Here is a 26,013-nt window from a genome sequence, read left to right on the forward strand (position 1 = left end):
AGCGAAAGCTTATATTCGCTCTTGTGTGAATTCGCCCCGCTTCGCCGCAATAGATAAGTTAGGCTTAAGACAAAGATTATAAAGTAGTACATAGATGGGACATCTCATACAAAGAAAAATTTTTTATGGCGGGTTCCAGTTAAGTTAAGTTTGAGAAATATTTCGCGCGACAACTAATGAGGGATAGCCGAGTGGTAGAGTGCTTGGCTGGTGTGCAAAGTAAAACGAGTTCAAACCAGGCTCGGGGCATCCATTTTTTTTAAATTTTAAATCTATTTATATTATATTTTTATTCTTTCAATGTGTTTTCCTAAATTTATAATCCAATAAAATAAATACAAAATTGTAAAATCACCTTAACATCGTCTTAGTTCGTAGTGGAACCCGCTGTAAAAATGTCTATAAGTGCGTGTTCTACGGCATTTTGGCAGGCCGCGTCATGGAACCCGCTCTTAAATGTTTTCATTTTTTCCGTCGTGGAACCCGCTGTAAAAATGAAAGCATTTGAGAGCGGGTTCCATGACAAATGGCTGGCAGATGAGAGAGGGAAAGAGAGAATTCTATTTTTAGATCGTAACATCTTTGGAACAATGAAAGTTTGAAACGTTCAAATCGAACCAGTGTGAAAGCAACGAGATCAGAAATATCTTCTACTATCCTTCCTCTTCAGCTCTGTTTTTGGAATAGATTCTCGCGCTTACTTTAAAACCAACTTTAAGTATTGCAAAATCAACTTGACGATAGCCTAGATGGAAAGCGCCCGCCCCTTAACCTCGGGGGTCAGGGTTTGATTCCACGGGTGAGAGAAGGTTCATTCGGTTATTAAGAAAGTGGATTTTATGATTATTTTTATAATATTAACTTTTATTATTTTTTATTATTAATTTGTTTTTATTTACTTTATTATTATTCTTTTTAAATTCATAATATTACTATTGTTGTTAAAATAATTATGTTGTTATTAATTTAATTATGAGAAATTAACGGAAAGGGGAAAATAGTATCGGACGTGGTGGATGACAAAATGGCGGACGGGCTCCCATGGAACTTTATTTACCGGACATAATTTTAAATTTTTTTCTTTAATACTTCATTTTTCTAGACCCCACGCGCAATGTTTTCGTATTAAAACTAATAATAAAAACTCTAATATTTTAATTTTGTGGTCCTTACAATGTCCGTCAAAGTATACCGTCAAGTATATGCCTCTGGGTGTTGTTTAAAAATCTTATCAAAGACTCCTATATGCGTCGATGCGTCGAACATTAAGAGATCCAAAATAGCCATTATCAATGTCAAGTATGGTATCTATGATGTCGCGTCAAGTAATTGAGCTACGTCAAAAGAATTCTTCAGGGGTCATTGAAATAATTGGTCGCTTAAGAGGCTCGTCAATTTCACAATTTGAAGATGAACTATATCTTATAACTTTAAAAGACATTATTCTTGCCATGGTCGAGTTTAATTTAGCCACTGAAGGATTATGATTATTTCCCCCCTTCTGTCGTAGCACAGCAAAAGTATTTTCTATGCAGTCCGTCTGTCCGTCTGTCTGTCTGTCTGTTTCTACGCAAACTAGTCTCTTAGTTTTAAAGCTATCGACTTGAAACTTAGCGCACACCCTTCTTTCCTTTGCACGCAGTACATAAGTCGGAACGGCCGGGATCGGCCGACTATATCCTATAGCTGCCATATAACTGATTGATCGGAAATGGTATAACTTTGATGTTTTTAGAGTTAGAGAGTTCATTTGACATGAGTGCTATTTTTGGCAAAACATTTCGAAATGCCAAATTTCATAAGGATCGGCCAACTATATCCTATAGCTCCAATATAACTGAACGATCGGAAATGAGCCAACTTTCGCGTTTTTGAAGATAGAAAGCTGGAACTTGGTACAGATTATATTTTTGGTCAGTTAATCCAACCTACGAAATTTCATTAGGATCGGCCGACTATATCCTATAGCTGCCATATAACTGAACGATCGGAAATGGTATTTGGTAGAAAGCTTGGGACTTTTTTTTAGATTTTTTATTGTAATTAATTGGTTTTATTTTGATGTAATTATAAGGATCGGCCAACGATGTTTGCGATATATATCCGGTTTTAACTGCAAGGGTATATCAACTTCGGCTCCGCCCGAAGTTAGCTTTGCTTCCTTGTTTTCATATAAAGTCGCACTATTCATGCAATCAAAAATTTTATCCACTTTTTCTATAAATACTGCAGTAGATATGGCTCTTTCTTTAGAGACTGAACTAAATTTCTCAGTATCACAAATGGTTTTAATGGCCGCCTGAACGGTTTTACTAAACAATTGTGTCGCATATTTCACTCGCATTTTCTCAAAAGTGTTTGGAAATGTATGCTTAATTGTTAATTTTGGGCACATTTTTGTTTTTTAGTCTTCTTCCTTCTGCCACAACTCCTTCAAGACCTGATAGCTACCCTGCCCGTCTGGTGTATTTAAGTCGCAGGTCTGGAGACCATTTCTTAATAATTTTAATAAATGTGGAAAATCGTACATATAAAAAATACGATTATTTTTAAATATAAGAAAGGGTTTTCCGTAGTAGCGCCGAGCTGAAAATAGCAACTTCGGTTGGCAGAAGCTTTATCACATATTATGCCCTTTACGTCTATTCCTAAGTTAAATAAAATTGTCAAATTTTGTTTTATAACCTCACATAGGTCATTCGCTGAAAGGCCATTTTCGGAAACAAAAAATAATTTAAAATCATACTCCAATTTGAAAAGATTGATTTTATTAAAAATACGCAAGTCTTGTTAGCTACTTTAGTATTTCTTTGTAGCCCTATGCACTCAAACCCATCTATTAAATCTAAATTAACATTATACCTCAACTCTATTCTAATAGCCATTTCATCCATCACATGGACGACTTGGGAATGTTTATTTTTTTTTAGTTCTGCAGTCATTTTTTTTTAATTTTTCAAAAGAATTGTTTGTAAAACCAGGTTTTAGTAATTTCATAGGAGCCCATCGGTAAAGAGTTTTTACGTGGGGCATGTTCAATTTTAAATTGTCCCTTTGAAAAGAAAATGCTGAATGCGACACATAGAAAATGTTTTGGGCCAACCATTGTACCTCTGGGGAGTACTCCTTGGGTCGTCTACTCAAAAGTAATTTGCAAAACTTTATTGTTTCTGGACTAATGTGATGAATGATATCAATTCTGTCAATTATACCAGTTTTTGAAGTTTCCTTTTTTTTAAAGGATATTGAAATTTTGAATTTTTTTTAATAGGGCTTGATTTTTTTTTGAAGGAACTTGTTGGCTTTTAATATTTTTTCGCATTTCCTACACTGGTCTTCTGTAATATATGTAATGAAAATATTTGTATATGCACCACTGTATATCCTATTCCTCTTATGTTATACACTAAAGTAACGAGTAACGAATTATCATTCTCTCTTTAAGTTCTGGTTCTGCCTGCGTGCAGCATTTTTTTTTAGTCTCTAATAAATCGTCAAACCGAATAGGTTATGGGCCCAGGCCAGCAAGAAAACTTCTGCGTAATAGTCGAAAAGATTATAATTTGAGATTCGGTCTTGTTTAATGAACAAGATAAACAAGATGAGTTCGCAATACTCAATAGAACAACTTGATAGTGAAAATTATAGTTCGTGGGCAGTGCAAATGAAAAGTCTGCTGGTACACTCAGAACTTTGGTCAATTGTGTGTGGTCGTGAAATTAAAAACGAAAGTGGAACGGTTGCAGAGCAGGGAAATTTTGATAACAAGGATGAAAAAGCCCTCGCGAGTATTTTGTTGTGTATAAAGCCGTCCCAGATTAACTATGTTAAACACTGCAAATCATCGATGGAAGCTTGGAAAAAGCTGGCTAGTGTTCACATGCCTAGTGGACCAGCGCGTAAAATACAGTTGTTTAAACAGTTGCTGTATATGAAGATGTCAGAGTCAGACAGTGTCACAGTGCATTTGAGTAATTTCAATGACGTCATCGAGAAATTACAAGAGATCGATCAACCAGTCCCAGAAGAAATGCTTGTAATAATTTTGTTGTCCAGCCTATCGGATTCGTACGAAAATTTCGTAATTGCTATGGAGACGCGTGATTCTTTGCCTTCCTTAATTTCTCTAAAAATTAAGTTGCTGGAAGAGGGAGAACGATGAAAAGTGGGAGACAAAATGGACAATAAAGCGGAACAGAAAATCTACTCGTCGCGTGCCGAAAAGGAAAAGCCCAAGCATAAGAAAGACATGAAACATGTGGAATGTTGGAACTGCGGTCGTTACGGACATGTTTCGGCAAAGTGCTACTCAAAACAGAAAAACGCAAGATCAGAAAAGGATAAAAATAGTGTGAGCAAACGCGAGGAGAACAAAAAGTCGTTCTCGGTTTTCGCTGCCGCAGCGAGCCAAAGTGGACTAACGAGTAATATTTGGTGCATTGACAGTGGGGCAACAGCCCATTTATGTGCAAACAAATCGTTATTTGTTTCAATTCGTGAGCATAAGGAAAAAATAATGCTGGTTGGAGAAAATTACATTGAGGCTGAAGGCATTGGAACAGTAAAACTGTTTTGGCAAGAAAACATTATTGAATTGGTTGATGTATTGTTCGTACAAAACCTTCAGTGTAATTTTATTTCAGTGTCGAGAGCAACTAATAACGGGTTCGAAATAAGTTTTTCGAAAAATAGTGCTAGTGTCAATAATAAGAACGGCGAAACGGTATTAAAAGCAAACAAACAGAATGACTTGTTTATTTTCGAAAATAAAAACAAAACGGCTTTTGCTGCAAAAGGAAAAACAAATCAAGTAATAACGTGGCACAATAGATTCGGACATTTAAATTTCGAAAGTTTAAAATCCATGATTCGAAAAGAACTAGTGTATGGTCTACGCGGAGTAACCGGTAGCACGAATGACTTTGTTTGCGAGACTTGTGTGAAAAGCAAGATATGCGTGAAACAATTTCCAAAAGTGGCGGAAAATCGTTCGAACAAAGTGTTGGGGCTGATCCATACGGACGTGTGCGGTCCTATGAGTACAGTTTCCAAAGGTGGAGCGCGTTATTTTGCTACATTCATAGACGACAAGACGCGTTATATATCGGTGTATATTCTTAAAACAAAAGACCAAGTGTTTGAGAAGTTCAAAGAATTTATGTTGTTGGCTGAGAAGCAAACTGGGCAACAGATTAAAGCTATACGGAGCGATAATGGTAGAGAGTACATAAATGGAGCATTCGAAAACTTCCTGGTAAGCAATGGGATTAAGAGGCAGCTAACCGTTCCCCATACACCACGTGCCAATCGGACGCTAGTGGAAATGGCAAGGAGCATGATGGTTCACGCTAATGCGAACGAGTACCTGTGGGGGGAAGCGATAATGACTGCGATGTATTTGAGGAACCGATCAGAAACGTCTACATTGCCAGACATGACTCCATACGAAGCATGGTTTGGGAAAAAGCCCAGCGTATCCCATCTTAAGGTGTTTGGTACAAAGGCAATTGTGCTAGACAAGACAATGAAAAGAAAATTTTCTCAGAAAGGAATAGAGCATATCCTGGTTGGGTATTCAGAAACTGCCAAAGCGTATAGACTCTTCAATCCTGATACGCAAACTATCAAGGAAGCCAGAGATGTGGTGTTCCTTGAGCACGATATAACAAAAACCGAGGATATATCGACAGTAGAATTGGCAGAAAACGGAAGCGTTTTTGGTGAGGAGATAAATGGGGGTCACGATGAAAATGACAGATCATGCAAGGGACGGACAGTCGGGAGCCGAAGATGGTGAAGACGAGTTGGTTGATAGCATCGAACGAGTTCAGCGAGGCCCAGGTAGGCCTAAGATAATTCGTACTGGAAAGCCAGGACGACCACGTAAGGAGTACAATATGCTTAACGCTATTGGAGTTGCCGACGTCCAAGTACCGAGTGGAGTCAAGGAGGCTTTGAGCTCGATACAGGCTGAAGAATGGAAGGTTGCGATGCAGAAGGAGTATTATCAACTACAGTCCACCAATACATGGAGTCTTGTAAATCTTCCTCCTGGCGAGAGAACTATTGGATGCAAATGGGTGTTTGCGGCTAAAGGAGACCAGTACGGCAACGTGGAACGGTTCAAGGCTCGCTTAGTTGCAAAAGGTTGTGGACAGGAGTACGGCATAAACTACAAAGAAACATTTTCCCCAGTGGCTCGGTATTCTTCTATTCGATTGGTGATCGCACTGGCTGTCGAGAACAAAATGTTTATGCATCAAATGGACGTCTCAGCTGCGTATCTAAATAGCGACCTACAAGATGTAGTCTACATGCGGCAACCGGAAGGGTTCGTGGACACAGCGTATCCAAAAAGGGTGTTGAAGTTACACAAGTCTTTATACGGTCTGAAGCAGAGTGGGCGTGAATGGAACCAGAAATTGGACAGTACTCTTCAGCGTATTGGTTTTGTACAATGTCCCAGTGAGCCATGCATTTACACCAAGAACAGCGGCGAAAAATTTAACATAATTGTTGTATATGTCGATGATCTAATTATTGCCTGTTCCATAAAAGAAGACCTTGTCGACATAAAACTTCAAATCGCACGGGAATTCGAAGTAGTAGATGGCGGAGAGCTGAAACATTTTTTAGGCATGGAGATCGAGCGGGATGGAGAGACGGGCAGTGTGGCAATTGGCCACAAGCAGTATATCGACGGGCTGTTACGAGATTATGGCATGGAAGACTGTAAGCCGAATGCAACGCCTTTGGAGGTTGGTTATCAGAACCTATGTGTTTTGGAAGACTGTCCACGAGCCAACCAGAAGCAGTATCAATCGCTTATTGGATCACTGCTGTACTTAGCAATGACTACGAGGCCGGACATTGTTCATTGTGTGGCAAAGTTGGCTCAGAAGTGCAGTGACCCCCATAAGGAACATGAGGTGGCCGCTAAACGCGTCCTTCGTTACCTAAGAGGAACTTCGAGCTTGAAGCTGCACTTTGATCGAACTGGTGTGCCTGTTCACTGCTTTGTGGATGCAGACTGGGCAGGTGACTGTTCTGACCCCAAATCGTTCAGTGGTTGGGCGTTTTTTTTGGCTGGAGCAGCGTTTTCGTGGGAGTCGAAGAAGCAGAGCATCATAGCACTCAGTAGCACGGAGGCTGAGTATGTGGCGGATCGGATTCGTACGAAAATTTCGTAATTGCTATGGAGACGCGTGATTCTTTGCCTTCCTTAATTTCTCTAAAAATTAAGTTGCTGGAAGAGGGAGAACGACGAAAAGTGGGAGACAAAATGGACAATAAAGCGGAACAGAAAATCTACTCGTCGCGTGCCGAAAAGGAAAAGCCCAAGCATAAGAAAGACATGAAACATGTGGAATGTTGGAACTGCGGTCGTTACGGACATGTTTCGGCAAAGTGCTACTCAAAACAGAAAAACGCAAGATCAGAAAAGGATAAAAATAGTGTGAGCAAACGCGAGGAGAACAAAAAGTCGTTCTCGGTTTTCGCTGCCGCAGCGAGCCAAAGTGGACTAACGAGTAATATTTGGTGCATTGACAGTGGGGCAACAGCCCATTTATGTGCAAACAAATCGTTATTTGTTTCAATTCGTGAGCATAAGGAAAAAATAATGCTGGTTGGAGAAAATTACATTGAGGCTGAAGGCATTGGAACAGTAAAACTGTTTTGGCAAGAAAACATTATTGAATTGGTTGATGTATTGTTCGTACAAAACCTTCAGTGTAATTTTATTTCAGTGTCGAGAGCAACTAATAACGGGTTCGAAATAAGTTTTTCGAAAAATAGTGCTAGTGTCAATAATAAGAACGGCGAAACGGTATTAAAAGCAAACAAACAGAATGACTTGTTTATTTTCGAAAATAAAAACAAAACGGCTTTTGCTGCAAAAGGAAAAACAAATCAAGTAATAACGTGGCACAATAGATTCGGACATTTAAATTTCGAAAGTTTAAAATCCATGATTCGAAAAGAACTAGTGTATGGTCTAAGCGGAGTAACCGGTAGCACGAATGACTTTGTTTGCGAGACTTGTGCGAAAAGCAAGATATGCGTGAAACAATTTCCAAAAGTGGCGGAAAATCGTTCGAACAAAGTGTTGGGGCTGATCCATACGGACGTGTGCGGTCCTATGAGTACAGTTTCCAAAGGTGGAGCGCGTTATTTTGCTACATTCATAGACGACAAGACGCGTTATATATCGGTGTATATGCTTAAAACAAAAGACCAAGTGTTTGAGAAGTTCAAAGAATTTATGTTGTTGGCTGAGAAGCAAACTGGGCAACAGATTAAAGCTATACGGAGCGATAATGGTAGAGAGTACATAAATGGAGCATTCGAAAACTTCCTGGTAAGCAATGGGATTAAGAGGCAGCTAACCGTTCCCCATACACCACGTGCCAATCGGACGCTAGTGGAAATGGCAAGGAGCATGATGGTTCACGCTAATGCAAACGAGTACCTGTGGGGGGAAGCGATAATGACTGCGATGTATTTGAGGAACCGATCAGAAACGTCTACATTGCCAGACATGACTCCATACGAAGCATGGTTTGGGAAAAAGCCCAGCGTATCCCATCTTAAGGTGTTTGGTACAAAGGCAATTGTGCTAGACAAGACAATGAAAAGAAAATTTTCTCAGAAAGGAATAGAGCATATCCTGGTTGGGTATTCAGAAACTGCCAAAGCGTATAGACTCTTCAATCCTGATACGCAAACTATCAAGGAAGCCAGAGATGTGGTGTTCCTTGAGCACGATATAACAAAAACCGAGGATATATCGACAGTAGAATTGGCAGAAAACGGAAGCGTTTTTGGTGAGGAGATAAATGGGGGTCACGATGAAAATGACAGATCATGCAAGGGACGGACAGTCGGGAGCCGAAGATGGTGAAGACGAGTTGGTTGATAGCATCGAACGAGTTCAGCGAGGCCCAGGTAGGCCTAAGATAATTCGTACTGGAAAGCCAGGACGACCACGTAAGGAGTACAATATGCTTAACGCTATTGGAGTTGCCGACGTCCAAGTACCGAGTGGAGTCAAGGAGGCTTTGAGCTCGATACAGGCTGAAGAATGGAAGGTTGCGATGCAGAAGGAGTATTCTCAACTACAGTCCACCAATACATGGAGTCTTGTAAATCTTCCTCCTGGCGAGAGAACTATTGGATGCAAATGGGTGTTTGCGGCTAAAGGAGACCAGTACGGCAACGTGGAACGGTTCAAGGCTCGCTTAGTTGCAAAAGGTTGTGGACAGGAGTACGGCATAAACTACAAAGAAACATTTTCCCCAGTGGCTCGGTATTCTTCTATTCGATTGGTGATCGCACTGGCTGTCGAGAACAAAATGTTTATGCATCAAATGGACGTCTCAGCTGCGTATCTAAATAGCGACCTACAAGATGTAGTCTACATGCGGCAACCGGAAGGGTTCGTGGACACAGCGTATCCAAAAAGGGTGTTGAAGTTACACAAGTCTTTATACGGTCTGAAGCAGAGTGGGCGTGAATGGAACCAGAAATTGGACAGTACTCTTCAGCGTATTGGTTTTGTACAATGTCCCAGTGAGCCATGCATTTACACCAAGAACAGCGGCGAAAAATTTAACATAATTGTTGTATATGTCGATGATCTAATTATTGCCTGTTCCATAAAAGAAGACCTTGTCGACATAAAACTTCAAATCGCACGGGAATTCGAAGTAGTAGATGGCGGAGAGCTGAAACATTTTTTAGGCATGGAGATCGAGCGGGATGGAGAGACGGGCAGTGTGGCAATTGGCCACAAGCAGTATATCGACGGGCTGTTACGAGATTATGGCATGGAAGACTGTAAGCCGAATGCAATGCCTTTGGAGGTTGGTTATCAGAACCTATGTGTTTTGGAAGACTGTCCACGAGCCAACCAGAAGCAGTATCAATCGCTTATTGGATCACTGCTGTACTTAGCAATGACTACGAGGCCGGACATTGTTCATTGTGTGGCAAAGTTGGCTCAGAAGTGTAGTGACCCCCATAAGGAACATGAGGTGGCCGCTAAACGCGTCCTTCGTTACCTAAGAGGAACTTCGAGCTTGAAGCTGCACTTTGATCGAACTGGTGTGCCTGTTCACTGCTTTGTGGATGCAGACTGGGCAGGTGACTGTTCTGACCGCAAATCGTTCAGTGGTTGGGCGTTTTTTTTGGCTGGAGCAGCGTTTTCGTGGGAGTCGAAGAAGCAGAGCATCATAGCACTCAGTAGCACGGAGACTGAGTATGTGGCGCTTTCAACAGCAGCTAAGGAGGCAGCTTACGTGCTGAAGCTGATATCTGAGATGGGTTTCGAGACGGCGCCAACATTGATGATCTACAGTGACAACCAGAGCGCCCAATGTTTAGCGAAGAATGCGAGTTTTCATGCTAGAAGTAAACATATAGATATCAAGTATCATTTCATAAGAGATTTATATAAGAAGAAAGTTATTGATATTGAATATGTTCCAACCGAAAATATGATTTCAGATGTTCTAACTAAAGCTCTATGTAAAGTTAAGCACACAAAATGTATTACTTCACTAGGGTTAAACTAAAAAAGAATCTTTTGAATTAGATATACCGCGGTGAGAAGGAGTGTTGAAAATATTTGTATATGCACCACTGTATATCTTATTCCTCTTATGTTATACACTAAAGTAACGAGTAACGAATTATCATTCTCTCTTTAAGTTCTGGTTCTGCCTGCGTGCAGCATTTTTTTTTAGTCTCTAATAAATCGTCAAACCGAATAATATGCTTCGCCGATTGGCTCAAATGTTTCATCATAGGCCACATCTTCCAACGCCATATCCAAATTTAATGTTGGAATAGCTTCCTTTTTCAAGAACTTCTTCCCAATGTAAGCCATCGAAAAATGCTTTTCACAAAGTCTTTGATTCTTATTATAATCCTCCAAGACAAAGCCAAATTTTTCCCTCCATACTTGTCCTTAAATAAAATCCGCGGACGGAAATTTAAAAAATTTTAAGTTAGGAAAATGACGCCTAGATTTCATGCAGGATTTAACACAGCATTTCACATAAATTTTTCTTTGTTCTGCTCATGTTGTCGCTTTTAACACCATAGACCAATTGAACATTTTTTTGAGCCGCTTTCATTATGTATCTTTTATTTAGTAATACCAGTTCCTTTGAGACAAATTTTCCAACTATGTCTATATTTAGGGTATTAATTACTTTCCGAATCCTTATTACTATTTTTAATATCCTTAGGATTTTCTTTATATCCCATCCATACAATCTGTCGGAAGAGCTGAAAGATAAAAATAAAAAAAAGAAAAACATCGAAGTCATAAGGAGGATTTGAACCTAGAAAAATTGTACAGAGATCAACTACTCTACGCATTAGGTTACCACCCTGACTTGATCGGCGTAGAACAAAAGCACTATTTGTTCTACTACCACATCGACGCATTGTAAACAGAAACGATGAGAAATTGAAAATGAAAATTGGAAACCAAAACAATTTTACGCCGTCGTGCGAGCAATCACACATACATACATAGGCGCACACATTTTTTGACGCCTACATGTAAGGAGTTCTAAAAATAGAATCGTATGCATGTGGGTTCCCCCCTCACCAACAAGCTCAACGAAAAAAGTTTACCGTTTTGGGCCCTGATGTCCAATCTATGTACTTTATAATCTTTGCTTAAGATTAGAGAAAATAAAGATCGTTATTTTTTATATATTTACCTGCCACCCTTATTTATAATACCCATGCAGAGGGTGTTATAATTTTGTCCGAAAGTGTGCAACGCAGTGAAGGAAACATCTCCGACCCTATAAAGTATATATTTTCTTGATCAGGACCACCTCCTGAGTTGATATGAGCATGTCCGTCTGTCTGTCCGTCTGTCTGTCCGTCCGTCTGTCTGTCTGTTTCTACGCGAACTATTCTCTCAGTTTTAAAGCTATCGACTTGAAACTTTGCACACACCCTTCTTTCCTTAGCCCGCAGTATATAAGTCGGAACGGCCGGGATCGGCAGACTATATCCTATAGCTGCCATATAACTAATTGATCGGAAATGGTATAACTTTGGTGTTTTTAAAGTTAGAGAGTTCAAATTTGACACGAAAGCAAATTTTTGGCAAAACATTACGACATGCCAAATTTCATAACGATCGCCCGACTATATCTTAAAGCTGCCATATAACTGAACGATCGGAAATGGTTTTTGGTAGATATACCAACTTTCGTATTTTTTAAGATAGAAGCTTGAGACTTTTTTTTTGATATTTTATTGTAATGAATTGGTTTTATTATGATATTCTCATAAGTATCGGCCAACTATATCCGATTTTTGCGGTATATATCCTCTTTTAACTACAAGGGTGTATCAACTTCGGCTCCGCCCGAAGTTAGCTTTTCTTTCTTGTTTTATTTTTTCTAACATTTTTTCAACGACTATCAACATTATTCGACTATTAATTAATTAATTATTTCATCTTTTTCGCCTTATATTAATTAATAATTTTTTCGTTTTTCGCCAGATAATAAATTAAATAGCTTTTTCGTTTTTTTTCGCCATAGTAATTAATATAATTAATTTATAATTAAAAAACGAATTTAAATAAAAACTTTTTTTTTATTATAATAAATAAATCTTTTAAATAATAAATAAAATAATATAAAAAATTTTTGATTTAAAAATACAAAAAATAAATTATTAAATTTTTTATCGTTGTATGTTTATTAAAGAATAAATAAAATCAGAAAATGGAAAGTAATAAACAGAAATTAAAATCCACGACTCTAGATGACTTAAGAGGAAGATTAAATGTCAGAGTAAAAGCGTTCGCCGGTTAGACGAATGTTTGGAAGCTTGGTCAGTTCCTTTAGTAAACACCGAGCTAGAGTGCAGACTTCAGGTTTTAAATGAGACAATTTTTTAGGCAAATGAGTTGCAAGATCAGCAAGACGGAAGATGAATTTGGAGCCGTGTTAAAAGAATAACAAATAACGACTAAGGCAAGAGTAATGTCATTATTAAATGCTTCACTGTAGCTGAAAATTTTCCACCAACCCCAACTCGAGCTCGACTTCCCAGTTTGGCATTGCCAAAGTTCAGTAGAAACTATTCGGAGTTTAAAAATTTCATGAGTCTCTTTGAGACATTAGTAGACAATGATTGGAACATTCCTGTTATTGAGAAATTTAATCATTTAATTTCTTGCCTCTCTGATGCAGCCTTAGGAACTATCAAGGCTTTCCAAGTCACCGAGAGTAATTATGTATCTCTAGTCGGAAAAGAGTTTACGATAACGAAAGTCTCATCTTTGCGAACCAAATAACCAAATTTTTCAGACTTTCGAAAGTTTTCAGTGTCGTCGATTTACGGTTCACTATTATCCATGGGAGATGACACTTAAATTGCAAACTCAATGATCTTTCATTTAGTTTTGAGTAGAGTAGAATCAGTGACCAGAGAAAAATGGGAAAAGTCACTGGATTATGAGGAATTGCCGCTGTGGTCCGATTTCGAAAAAAAATTTAAATCATACCAGCACCTGTCCGCTGAAGAGACTGGCAAGCCAAAACAGGAGAAAACTGGGTTCGGCTAGTACCACAATAGAAGTTTGTTGGCTTGCTCCGCTTCCAACAAACTAGCTTGCAGTTATTGCAACGCAAAAGACCATAATCTTTCGCAGTGTAGTCCGTGCGCTCGCCTTGATGTAATGCAACGGTTTGAGTTTGTCAAATCAGCCCCATTATGTTTAAATTGTCTGCGCAAAGGTCACACGGTTGCGAAGTGTAAATCGACTAGGTGTCAAATTTGTGCAAGATCGCACCACAAACTTCAGCACCGATTTACTGTGACCGAAAATAACTTGACGTTTACCACCACCAAATTAAAATCCACCTCCAGCGCTACATCTTGATGCCCCTTCTACGTCACATGCTTTGCATGCTTCCCTAGAAAGGGTTTTGTTAGCGACGTCGATCGTAGAGTTAAAACTAAAAATGGTGAGCACATATTGGCTCGAGCATTACTTGACTCTGGGTCACAATAAACAAATAAACTTACTGAAGATCTTGCTTAACGCTTACAGATCCTTAGGGAGCGTCCAGCTAATTCCCAGGTTAAGAAAAAGATACACACTGTGGTGAAGTCAACAATTAATGGTAGTGAGTTTCCGTTCGACTTTTGGATTTTGAGAACTGTCTCGGGTTATCACCCTGACGAGTCAGTGAAGGTGAAAGAATGGGACCTACCAAGGAACTTGCCTTTACCAGACCCATATTTTTATAAACCTCAGCGGATAGACATGTTAATTGGAGCTGAGTCATTTTTTGAACTGTTGTCCGTTGGCCAAATAAAAAAAGGTCCAAACCATCCCATCCTCCAAAAACCTCTCCTTGGATGGATAGTATCTGGAAAATATATGGCTAATACCTCAACTCCGCAACAGCCTGTCTCTAGCCTGAATTGCCAAGAAGTCGCCTCGAGTCGAGTTTATTAAATATTTTAATAACTGTATGTTCAACATTGTGACATTGTGTTTCCTCCTTTTTTCTCCAAATTATAAAATGTCCCTTTTTCTTGTTAAATTATGTATCACAGTCAAGTCTATTCTCGCTCGAGAAAAGATTTTCTCGAGATCCGAATTTAAAGAAAATGTATCTAAAATGCATGGAAAAATACGAATCCTTAGGTCATATGTTCCCTACAAGCAATGATGTTCTTGCTACTCCACACTATGTCATACCCCATCAGAGTGTCTCACGGCCTCAAAGAACATCGACTAAATTACGAGTCGTGTTTGATGCATCTTGTAAGACATCAACACAGAAGTGCCTAAACGATTGGTTGATGGTTGGTCCTACAATCCAGGAAGAGTTGTATTTAACTCTTCTTCGGTTCCGGCTGAACGGATTCGCTCTGATAGCCGACATAGAAAAGTTGATAGTGTGGAAGAAAGACCCATCAGAGTCCTTGAAACTGCGCAAACTCAACACCGTTACATATGGCACGGCGCCAGCCCCATTCCTGGCCATAAGATGTTTGAAGAGGTTCAGTGAATCTGTGAAAAATACATTCCCGCGAACTGCCGAAGTCCGACTTTTACGTCGACGACATGTTAACGGGTGCTGGTTGCATTGAGGAGCTTAAGACAATTAAGTCTGAAGTAACTCAGGTTCTTCAAAACACTACGTTTGAATGAAGCAAGTGGTTTTCAAACTCGCCTGAAGTTACTACAACCGAGAGCACGGTTAAGCCAATAACACTTTCGGACTCAGAACTGACAGAACTGAGCATTAGGAATCGCTTTGGTTCCAAAAGAAGATATATTTAAATTTGAAATTGATGCTTCAGTCATGGGTCAAAGGGCGACCAAGCGGAACATTCTTTCGGTGACATCGAAGCTGTTTGACCCCCTTGGCTTATTAAGCCCTATACTTATAAAAGGAAAGAACCTATTGAAGAAACTTTGGCTAATTAAGCTAGATTGCGATGAGTCAATTCCACTGCACTTGGAAACAGCGTGAAACAAAATATAGATTGCCTTGTAGCGATTAGAAGACATTTTGCCGAGCCGATGTCACCGATGTCACTGCGTTTATATTCGTTGCGAGTCTGCGGAAGGTATTAAAGTTTCGTTGTTGACTGGAAAGTCCAAAGTAGCGCCGCTCAAGGCAAAGACGCTCCTCCGTCTTAAGTTATGTGCCGCTTACCTTCTCACAGATCTCTGCCGCAAGATAAAGCCTCTAATAAAAGTACCGATCGAACAAAGTGTGTTTTGGTCGAATTCAGAAGTAACTCTTCATTGGATTCGTTCCCATCAATCGTTGTTATCAACGTTCGTATCGAATAGAGTAGCTTAAATTCAAGTGTGGTTAGATGATAGCACGTAGCGGCATGTACCAACTAAACAGAACCCGGCAGATAAAGTGTCCAGAGTGGAGGCATAAAGGAGACTATAGAATCGATCTGGTTTACAGGTCCATCGCTTTTAAAGGAATCGGAATATAAGTGGCCAACGATCCCCCGGCTTAATCTGTCGCCAAAACTTCTACAGATGGAAGCAAAATAGAATGAGGTCGTCTCTACCTCACATTTATTGGAAGTGATAGAAGGTTATTCCTCTCACGTTTCATGTGTGTCCACAAGCACTTGTGAGTCTTTTGCGACAGCGCATATGGATCGCAAATGCGCAGGAAGTCTGCAGTCAGACAGTACGGTCATGCATACGCTGTTTAAAATGCAAGCCTCGTCTGATGATTCAAATTAGACATTTACCCTAGTGCTCTTCGCCCATTCTCCATATGTGGTGTTGATTTTTGTGGCCCTATTGATACGAAAAGTATAAGTAGTTTCCGACCTTTCAACTGATTCTTTTTTGTGGCTTCGCAGAGCTTCGTCGGAGAATCGAGGACGCGGTCACGCAATATGCATAAAAAAAAGGATGCGTATTTGCGTTCATACCGTCGCGGGCTCCGCACATAGGCGGACTGTGAGAGGCAGGCATGAAGTCTGCAAAACACCTACTCCTACGAGCGTTAGGGAACGCCAGGCTGACCGCGGAGGAGCTGCACACCGTCCTCGTTGGAGTCAAGGCCGTCCTCAACTCACGACCCCTGGGGGCTCTGAGTCAGGACCCAAGCGACGGCGAGGCGCTTACTCCCGGGCACCTGTTGACAGGCGGGCGGCTCATCGCCCCACCAGCACCGCAGACCCCGGACCAGCAGGGTCTAACGTGCTTGCGGCGATGGCGGATTGTCTCGTCAATCAAACAAACGTTTTGGCAGCGATGGAGTCCCAGGAGTACGTCTTGGGCCTACAGAGGCGGTCGAAGTGGCTGAACCAGGAGGACGACATCCAAACGGGCGAGCTGGTCCTGATCGCAGAGGATCACCAGCCGCCACAACAGTGCCTTACAGGAAGGGTAGGAGCAACGCACGCCGGCGCGGACGAAAGGGTCAAGGTCGCTGTCGTCAGGACTAGCTTTGGAGCGGAATAAAGGAGAGCAGTCCACAAGCTGACGCGCCTTGCAGTGAGTTGAAGCCGGATGGAGGCCTTCAACGGGGCCAGTGTTAACGGATTCGTCGTGGTTGATTGGATTTGATATTAATTTGATGTTGGTAATATGATTTGTATTTTCTAGTTGAATTTTTAGTATCAATATCTAGTCTAAGATAGCTTAGGGCGGAGCGGTAGCTTTTGTGTGAATTTGCCTCGCTTCGCCGCCATAGATAAGTAAGGCTTAAGATTAGATACAATATAGATCGAATTATAACGTTGACGAGGCCACATCTTTTTCGTTTTCGCTTTCGTTATTTTTTATATATTTAGCAGCCACCCTTATTTTAATTTTTTATTTTTTATCGTGAGAGATAAACTTATCTCATTTCTTTTCTCTCAGTGAACTTCTTGAAACACACCGACTTTTTCGTTCTACGTTTTCGTGTGATTTCGTTCATATGTTTTGTGTCATGCTCAGCCGTAAGGCAGTTTTGGACACCACTGGACTAAAGAGACCGTAATACGGTCGTCGCCTTTATCGCTTCCAGAGGCATTAGACCATCCTATACTATTCGTTTCTGTGTTAATTGATGTGTCTAGCAATCATCCTATGGTTAAGGTTTAACCCTGCTTCAAATCTTTAAGGAAAACGGATTATAATCTCTTTTGTTACATCATGAATTTTAAGGTAAGCTTTCATAATGATCCTTCTATTCTTTTGTCAATACCAAATGTAAATACATTTTTTTCCTCTAATCTTAAAAATTTTAGATTCTTTTGAGCTAGAAATTGATTATTTGTTTATACTTTTTTAGAGGGAACTATAATTTTGTCTAAAAGTGTGCAACGTAGTGACCTCTCCGACCCTATAAAGTATATATATTCTTGATCGGGATCACCTCCTGAGTTGATATGAGCATGTCCGTCTATCCGTCTGTCCATCCATCCATCCATTGTCCATATGTCTATTTCTACGCGAAGTAGTCTCTCAGTTTTAATGCTATCGACTTGAAACTTTGCACACACCCTTCTTTCCTTTACACGCAAGTCGGAACGGCCGGGATCGGCTATATTCTATAGCTTCCATATATTTGATTGATCGGAAATGCTATAACTCCGGTGTTTTTAGAGTTAAAGAGTTCAGATTTCGTACGAATTTTATTTTTGACATAATTGATATGAAATAATACGACCCAACAAATTTCATAACGATCGGCCTCCTATATCCTATAACTCAACGATCCGAATTGACGCAACTTACGTGTTTTTGAGAATAAAAGGTTAGAATTTCGTACAGATTTTAGTCAGTTGATCCGACCTACCAAATTTCATAACGATCCGACTAACGTCCGACTATGTCTTATAGCTGCCATATAACTGCACGATGGGAAATGGTATTTGGTAAAAATACCAAGTTTTGTATTTTTAAAGATAGAAGTTTGGGACTTTTTTTTAGATTTTTATACCCTTGCAGAGGGTATTATAATTTTGTCCAAAAGTGTGCAACGCAGTGAAGGAGACATCTCCGACCCTATAAAGTATATATATTCTTGATCAGGATCACCTCCTGAGTTGATATGAGCATGTCCGTCTGTCCGTCTGTCCGTCTGTCTGTCTGTTTCTACGCGAACTAGTCTCTCAGTTTTAAAGCTATCGACTTGAAACTTTGCACACACCCTTCTTTCCTTTGCACGCAGTATATAAGTCGGAACGGCCCGGATCGGCCGACTATATCCTATAGCTGCCATATAACTGATTGATCGGAAATGGTATAACTTCGGTGTTTTTAGAGTTAGAGAGTTCAATATGATTTGATATGAGAGCTATTTTTGGCAAAATAATATGACATGCCAAATTTCATAAGGATCGGCCGACTATATCCTATAGCTGCCATATAACTGAACGATCGGAAATGACCCAACTTTCGTGTTTTTGAAGATAGAAAGCTGGAACTTAGTACAGATTTAATTCTTGGTCAGTTGATCCAACCTACCAAATTTCATTAGGATCGGCCGACTATATCCCATAGCTGCCATATAACTGAACGATCGGAAATGGTATTTGGTAGAAATATCAACTTTCGTATTTTTGAAGATAGAAGTTTGGGACTTTTTTTAGATTTTGTATTGTAATAAATTGGATTATATATTCCTATTCCCATAAGGATCGGCCAACTATATCCGATGTTTGCGATATATATCCGGTTTTAACTGCAAGGGTATATAAACTTCGGCTCCGCCCGAAGTTAGCTTTCCTTTCTTGTTTATTGTAATAAACTGGTTTTATTACGATATTCTCATAAGGATCATCCAACTATGTCCGATTTTTGCGATATATATCCGGTTTTACCTGCAAGGGTATATCAATTTTGGCTCCGCCCAAATCTAGCTTTCCTTTCTTGTTTTAATTATCCTTGGAGCTAGCATACATTTCCAAGTGATGGGAATTTCTTATTTCGCTTTATAAGAAAGTTTCCAAAGCACTTATTCAAAACTACCGAGGAACTTGCAAAGGCATTCATTCCACCTCACAACATTGCCAAGTATCACTTTACTACACCTAACCCCTTTTGATATCTCTTTGATCCACAGGCGTTTTATGACCCGCATAACTGTTTGTGTTTTCTGAGTTTGTTTTTAAACATTACATGACAGATTATAAACGTTAAATTTGGTGTCCCTCAAGGTAGTCACTTAAGAGCTTTTCTGTTTGTCCTTTTTTTAACGAATACCTAGTGTAGTAAGCCATGTTACTTATGAAGGTAAAAAGATAAAAAGAGTAAGAGTAAGCTTATGATGCTTAATCGCACTATGCTTCACGTCGTCTCGTACTCCCTTGGAAATAACGAAGTATCAGGCAGGCTTCGGTGTTTAATTTTTGAAGTGAGTTACTTTTCTGTGACAAAAAGTAAAAGTAACGTGCTCCCGTGTTTAATTTCGCATTTCCCCTTTACTTTTCAAAATGACAGATTTTGTTCAAGTGAAATGAAAAGTAAACTACTTTTTCACCCCTAAATCGACATATAATTTAACTAAAAAAAATGGTTAACGCATTAAGGTATTGACTTTTAATTTAAATAAGTAAAGATTTGGTTTGGTTATGTAAAAAATAATTTTCTTCTGAACACACCTTAATTTTCGATTTGAAACAGTAGTTACTGAAATTTTTACTTTTCAGTTTGAGGGTTTGTGTATCAAATCCGATAGGTTTTTCGATAAATTTCTTAATCTTCTCAAATTTTTTCTTCTTTTGGCTTCAAAACCAGATATTGAGAAAATTAATGACATATTTCTAAAAGTTTCTGTTGTCTTGTTGTTTTTTTGTCAGAAACGAGGGGAAATTGGTAAAATAACAAAACAACAAGTATCGACAAATAAAACGGGGATAAAAAGGGATAAAAGGGATAAAACTTTACTAAATTTACTTTGAATTAAACACCGGAGCCTGCCTGTATATCTTGTTCTTTAATAAACGATCTTGGAGGCATTTTTGACCAAAATCTGTCGTTCAATGAATATATTTCATAGAAAGTTAATAAAGCCATCTTCTTCTTCGGTTAAAATATTCGAAATGTTGGTCAACTGTTCTTGCTTTTGGAGTCCGCGATACTCGGTTCATCAATAAAATATAAAATCTGCTCAAAAGCAGTTTCTGTTATTTGCATTGAAACATTTAAGCTGTGATATTGTTAATCGCCTTTCCGAAAACGTTGCCGGCACAAACTATTAAACCGACCTCCATGCAGGAGCGCCATAATTGCTAAGCGTGCTAAGATCATGCTACTTACTATGCTTAATCTTGAAATGGTAGATTCTTGTCCACTGTCCACGGTAACTATGTACTTCCTACCCATTTGGTTAACAATTTGTAGTTCAGATTTTAGTTTGTAATTTCTACATCGGTCGTTACAAATTACTAAAATCTATGAATCTATGGCAGCAAGTTGCGATGGAACGTTGGAACTTATGGAGCAAACATCGAGAATCCTTGTCATAGACCAATTAGCGTTTCTTTTTTATTATCCCATATTATATCTTTTCTATTCTTGAATAATAAAGAGTACTAAGAGGTTTTAATTATTAATCCAGGCTTTATTATTTAACGTGGTTTTAGGAAAGTAGGTGAAAAACCTCATTGTCTTACAAGGTTCTCCATACTTATTCTCTTTATTCTATATCTTTTAATTTTGAATCATTTCGAATTTATCAGTTTTCGCTGTTTTTTTTTTTTTTTTTTTGGCACAATCTTTTGATAAGGATAATCTACAGAGTACAAGGGTATATTGTAGACATGCGAATGAGTGTAACATAGAAAAGGAATCATTTCCGACCCCATAAAGTATATATGTATATGTATTCTTAATCAGCATGAACAGCAGAGTCGATATAGCTGTCTCTGTCTGTTCGTCCGTCTGTGGAACTCTGAGACTATACGAGATAGAGATAGAGCTATAGGATTTGTCATGGAGACTCCTACAATACCGACGTAGTTTAACGACGTATGTTTCAAAATTTTCCCACCAATTTTTACCATGATTTTTTCACTACCATTATTCACTAATGAGTATTAGTTTAATATGGCTATTTTAAGTTAACAAACTTTTTCGGTAGCTAAAAATAATGTTTCAAATTTGATTGTTATAAAAGCCAAATTCAGTTCGGTTATCGAACTGTTTAAACTGTTACATTCGAACTAAATGTTTCGAATGTAGGCAAAATATGATGCGGTAGAACTGATGAAGAACTAAAAGGAGGCGAGGTTTAACGATTGATCATAAGAAGCGTCCGAGAAATACCGGGGCAGAGCGAGACGAGGCTAGAGAAATGCAGATGATCGACTGCAGGGGGGATGCAAAAGAGATTTAAGAAAAAAGAGTGCATTCAGGCGAAGAGCCACGGTGCCGGAATTGCGATACAACGGTACTTGAAGAAGTAAGCAACTAAGTGGCGTTACAGATGATGTAAATAAATTGGTGTCAGTCAGATTTTGTAGAAGCTGCATGAGGCAACAGGCTATTTTATCATTAAACGTTTTAAATAATCCGCTTTTAATTATCAAACTTGAGTAAAAGAATGAGTGCTACCAACGGCGCTACAAACAACAATACAGCGGTGGTTGTCAATGATCAAATCTAAAATTTGAAGTCACTGGAGATTTGTATAAAAAAAATGTTTTTCAGGACATCAAACTGACTAAGTCGACTTCGGCAAGCTTTCAAACTTTCTTCTACACAATTAAAAAAAATCCACGAAGGAATCATTTACAACGCTGTTACTGGCTATGCCAATACAAACATGTGGTATTTCTACCCCATACTCGTAAAGAAAAAGGGTATATGGTATTCGTGTAAACGTGTGTAACATAAAAAAGAAATCATTTCATACTCCATAAAGTATAAATATTCTTCATCAGCATTAACAGCGGAGTCGATATAGCCATGTTCGTCTGTATGTATGAACGCGTGAAAAATATAAGAAAAAGAGACTTCTATAATACTTACGCATAGAGACTTTTATAATACTTACGCAGTTCAAATTTGTTGAAAATTTTTGCCACGCCCCTCCCACTTTGAAAATCGAAATTTTCTGATGCGCCAATACAGGAAGGTTTTAAACAACTTTTGATTCCAAATTATAATATTTCTATAATTAATTTAAAACTGGATACAAAAATTCTGCAACATGGGCCGAGTTTTAGAGGAGTTATAGACATTTATATACCGATTACTATACTCAAGTGTTAAAATGGATTTGAACATGTGGATCTCGGAGACTATAAGAGTTAGAACTATCCGATTTGACATTTAGAATTCTAGTCAAAGATCAAGTAAGTGTCAAAATTTAGCCACGTCCACTCCCGCCCCCAAAACAGATATCCGGAATCCATCAATAACAAGGAAAGTTAGCTTCAACAAGTAGGTTGCAGTGGAGCGGTGATTCATAAAATCATGCCGGCAAGGATAAATTATTGAGCTACAAAAGTGTAACCTATTTGGAGAAATTAGTTTTTCAAACCGCTTGGAATAGCTAAAAATGTATTTTTCTTTTTTATGCAGAGGAATAATGAAAGATTCCTTCCTCTTTATGAAAGATAAAGAGTCGAGGCTTGGCGAAAAAACGTGATTAAGCTTAAAAATATCTGAAAACTTACTCATTTACATCTCGTATTTTTTATTGCTTATCATTAGATCGAAAAACATGGTCAAACATGTTTGTCAGACGAATATTTTCAAATTAAGTACTTCATTCCAATTCTTATTTGAAATAAAAAATTTAACAACGTTGGAAGTTACTGATTTAACATAAATAGATCTTCTATTATCATAGCCGCTGTTTGTTGTTTTACCCTTGCAGAGGGTATTCTTGTTTTGGTCAAAAGTTTGCCACAAATTGAAGAAGACATCTCCGATCTTATAAAGTATATATTTTCTTGATCAGCTCCTGAGTTAACATAGGAGTATCCGTTTGTCCGTCTGTCTGTTTCTAGGCAATTTAGTCTGTCAATTTTGGAGCTTGAAAGTTTGCACACAAATTTCTTTCCCTTACACGCAGTACATAAGTTTAAACGAGATTAAGCAGACCCGTAAGAAATTTGGTAGATCGTGTCTATTGTTTAATAATAAAATTTGTAGGAATCCCAACTGTCTGTTCTCATATGACCGAAAGTTTGGTCATTTCCGACCGTTGAGTTATATGGCAGCTATAAGATATAGTCGACCAACCTTATGAAATTTCGGATGAATTGGCTACAAGTAGAATCCATAGAATATTCCAATTCTTCAGCTATAAAAACACCAGAGTTGTGGAATTTCCGATTAATCAGTTATACGGCAGCTTTAGGATATAGACGACCGGTTTCTGCCATTCCGATTTATAAATTATGTTTCGGTATAGTTCCTTAGGTTGTCCTACGCCACGGACCGCTGGGAAGGGGGGTGATGACGTAAGCGCCGACGTGCCCGGATGCTTCGCTAGGAGGTGTGGAGGAGATCTGGTTCTCCGGGTGTTGCACCTCAGAATATATTTTTTTTACCTCTTTTTAAATCTTCTTTTATTTACAATCTGTCTGTTTTAACACCAAGTGAATTGTATGATTATTATTAAATTAACAGAAATAGCAGTTTTGCAATGATCCCTGCTTTTATATTTTGAGTTAATTGGATTTAACTATCGGGAAGATCGAGTATGTGGTATATTTTCAGTCTTCTTACTGTTAAACAATTTTCTACTATACAAGATTAAATTATTTTCATGGTTATGGAGTCTATCGATGTACAAATGCTGCTATATATATTTCTGGCCTAGGCCATACTAAGTTTTGCCTGGCGCCATCTGACGTTTTCATTGGGAAGTTTGACATGTTTTAGCAGAAACGTGCTTAGAATGTTTTGACGTACGGCCATAATTTCTGTTTTTTACAGTGACTTCAAAAAAATCAATTTGGCAGAAAATGGAATTAACTTGTGAACATTTTCGTGCAATATTTCACGGCTTTCGACGTGTATTAACACGACAAGAGTGTATCGGTGAACTTAAATCTTCGTATGGCGATGGAGCACCATCTTATGGCACTGTGAAAAACTGGAATAATGAATTCAATCGTGGCCGACGCTCCAGAGAACATTGACGCCGTGCATGAACTGATAATGCAAGATCGTCATGTGATATACCGTGAGATAGAGGCATCCTTGTGCATTTCTTCCACCAGCATATGTACATTCGATATTGCATGAACACTTGGTTGTAAAAAAATGTTGTTCTCGTAGGATCCCGCACAATTTGACAATCGCTCAAAAAAAGACTCGTGTGGATTGGTGCAAAATTTGAAAAAATACAGTGGCGGTATTTCAAAAGACGTTTATAAGATCGTCACAGGTGACGAATCATGGATCTATGCTTATGAGCCCGAAAAAAACAGCAATCGACCGGTCTTCGAAGACGAGCCAAATCCAACGAAAGTTCTTCGTGGAAGAAGCACTTTGAAGCAAATGGTGGCTTGTTTCTTCGGTAAAACAGGCCATGTGGCGACTGTTCCGCTTGAGCAACGAAGGACGGTCCATTCTTAGTGGTACACCACAATTTGTTTGCCTGAAATCTTCGGAGAAATTCGAAAAACGAACAAGAGAAGACGGATTACACAGTGCGACAGTGATTTGGAACTTTTAATGAGACCTAGAAGGAATTGTTCGTTAGGTCAAATATAGTATGAAACCGTGTTTGAAATTTTTCTAACACCTTTAAAATCTTGATTTATTTAGAAAAAACGGTTTTTCGGGACTTTTTTGCTCTTAAAAATTCCTAAGTGCGTAATATTAAACTGATTTTAAAAATGTTTACGTTTTTCAATAGTTAAATGTTGTAGCTTTGAACAAAAAATATATCTTTAATTTATTTCACTTTGCACACACCCTTCTTTCCTTTGCACGCAGTATATAAGTCGGAACGGCCGGATCGGCCGACTATATCCTATAGCTGCCATATAACTTTGGTGTTTTTAGAGTTAGAGAGTTACAATTTTACATGAGAGCTATTTTTAGCAAAATAATACGACATGCATTTTGTAAGGATCGGCCGACTAAATCTTATAGCTGCTACATAACTGAACGATCGGAAATGGTTTTTGGTAGAAATACCAACTTTGGTATTTTTGAAGATAGAAGTTTGCGACATTTTTAGGTTTTGTATTATAATAAATTGGGTTATATTTTCATATTCTCATAAGGATCGGCCAACTATATCCGATGTTTGCGATATATATCCGATTTTAACTGCAAGAGTATATCAACTTCGGCTCCGCCCGAAGTTAGCTTTTCTTTCTTGTTTTTAAATAAATCAAGATTTTGAGTGTGTTAGAAAAATTTTAAATTCGGTTTTATACTTTATTCAACCTAATAAACAATTCCTACTAGTTCTCTTCAAAAGTTCCTCCAAATTTTCTTTTTTTGTCGCACTGTGTTATTCTGCACCATGACAATGCGAGCTCTCACACATCAGCTGAAACCAGCGC

At 38.7% G+C, this 26,013-nt stretch overlaps 1 protein-coding gene across 5 annotated transcripts in view; it reads right to left on the reverse strand.

Annotated features, from left to right (window-relative positions):
- Graf (GTPase regulator associated with FAK) overlaps positions 1-26,013 on the reverse strand; it is a 379,470-nt gene that overhangs the window by 78,922 nt on the left and 274,535 nt on the right. Inside the window, exon 8 of one of the 5 annotated variants that reach the window (XM_043211295.2) lies at positions 11,152-11,292. The exons of the other annotated variants lie outside the window; for them this stretch is intronic. Within the exon in view, the coding sequence (XP_043067230.1) occupies positions 11,209-11,292 (84 nt within the window). The 3' untranslated portion in view covers positions 11,152-11,208. Of the gene's footprint in view, positions 1-11,151; positions 11,293-26,013 lie in introns of those variants that run through there. 5 annotated transcript variants of the gene reach the window in all.

Source organism: Drosophila bipectinata, chromosome XR (genome assembly GCF_030179905.1).
Source record: "Drosophila bipectinata strain 14024-0381.07 chromosome XR, DbipHiC1v2, whole genome shotgun sequence".
Taxonomy (NCBI): domain Eukaryota; kingdom Metazoa; phylum Arthropoda; class Insecta; order Diptera; family Drosophilidae; genus Drosophila; species Drosophila bipectinata.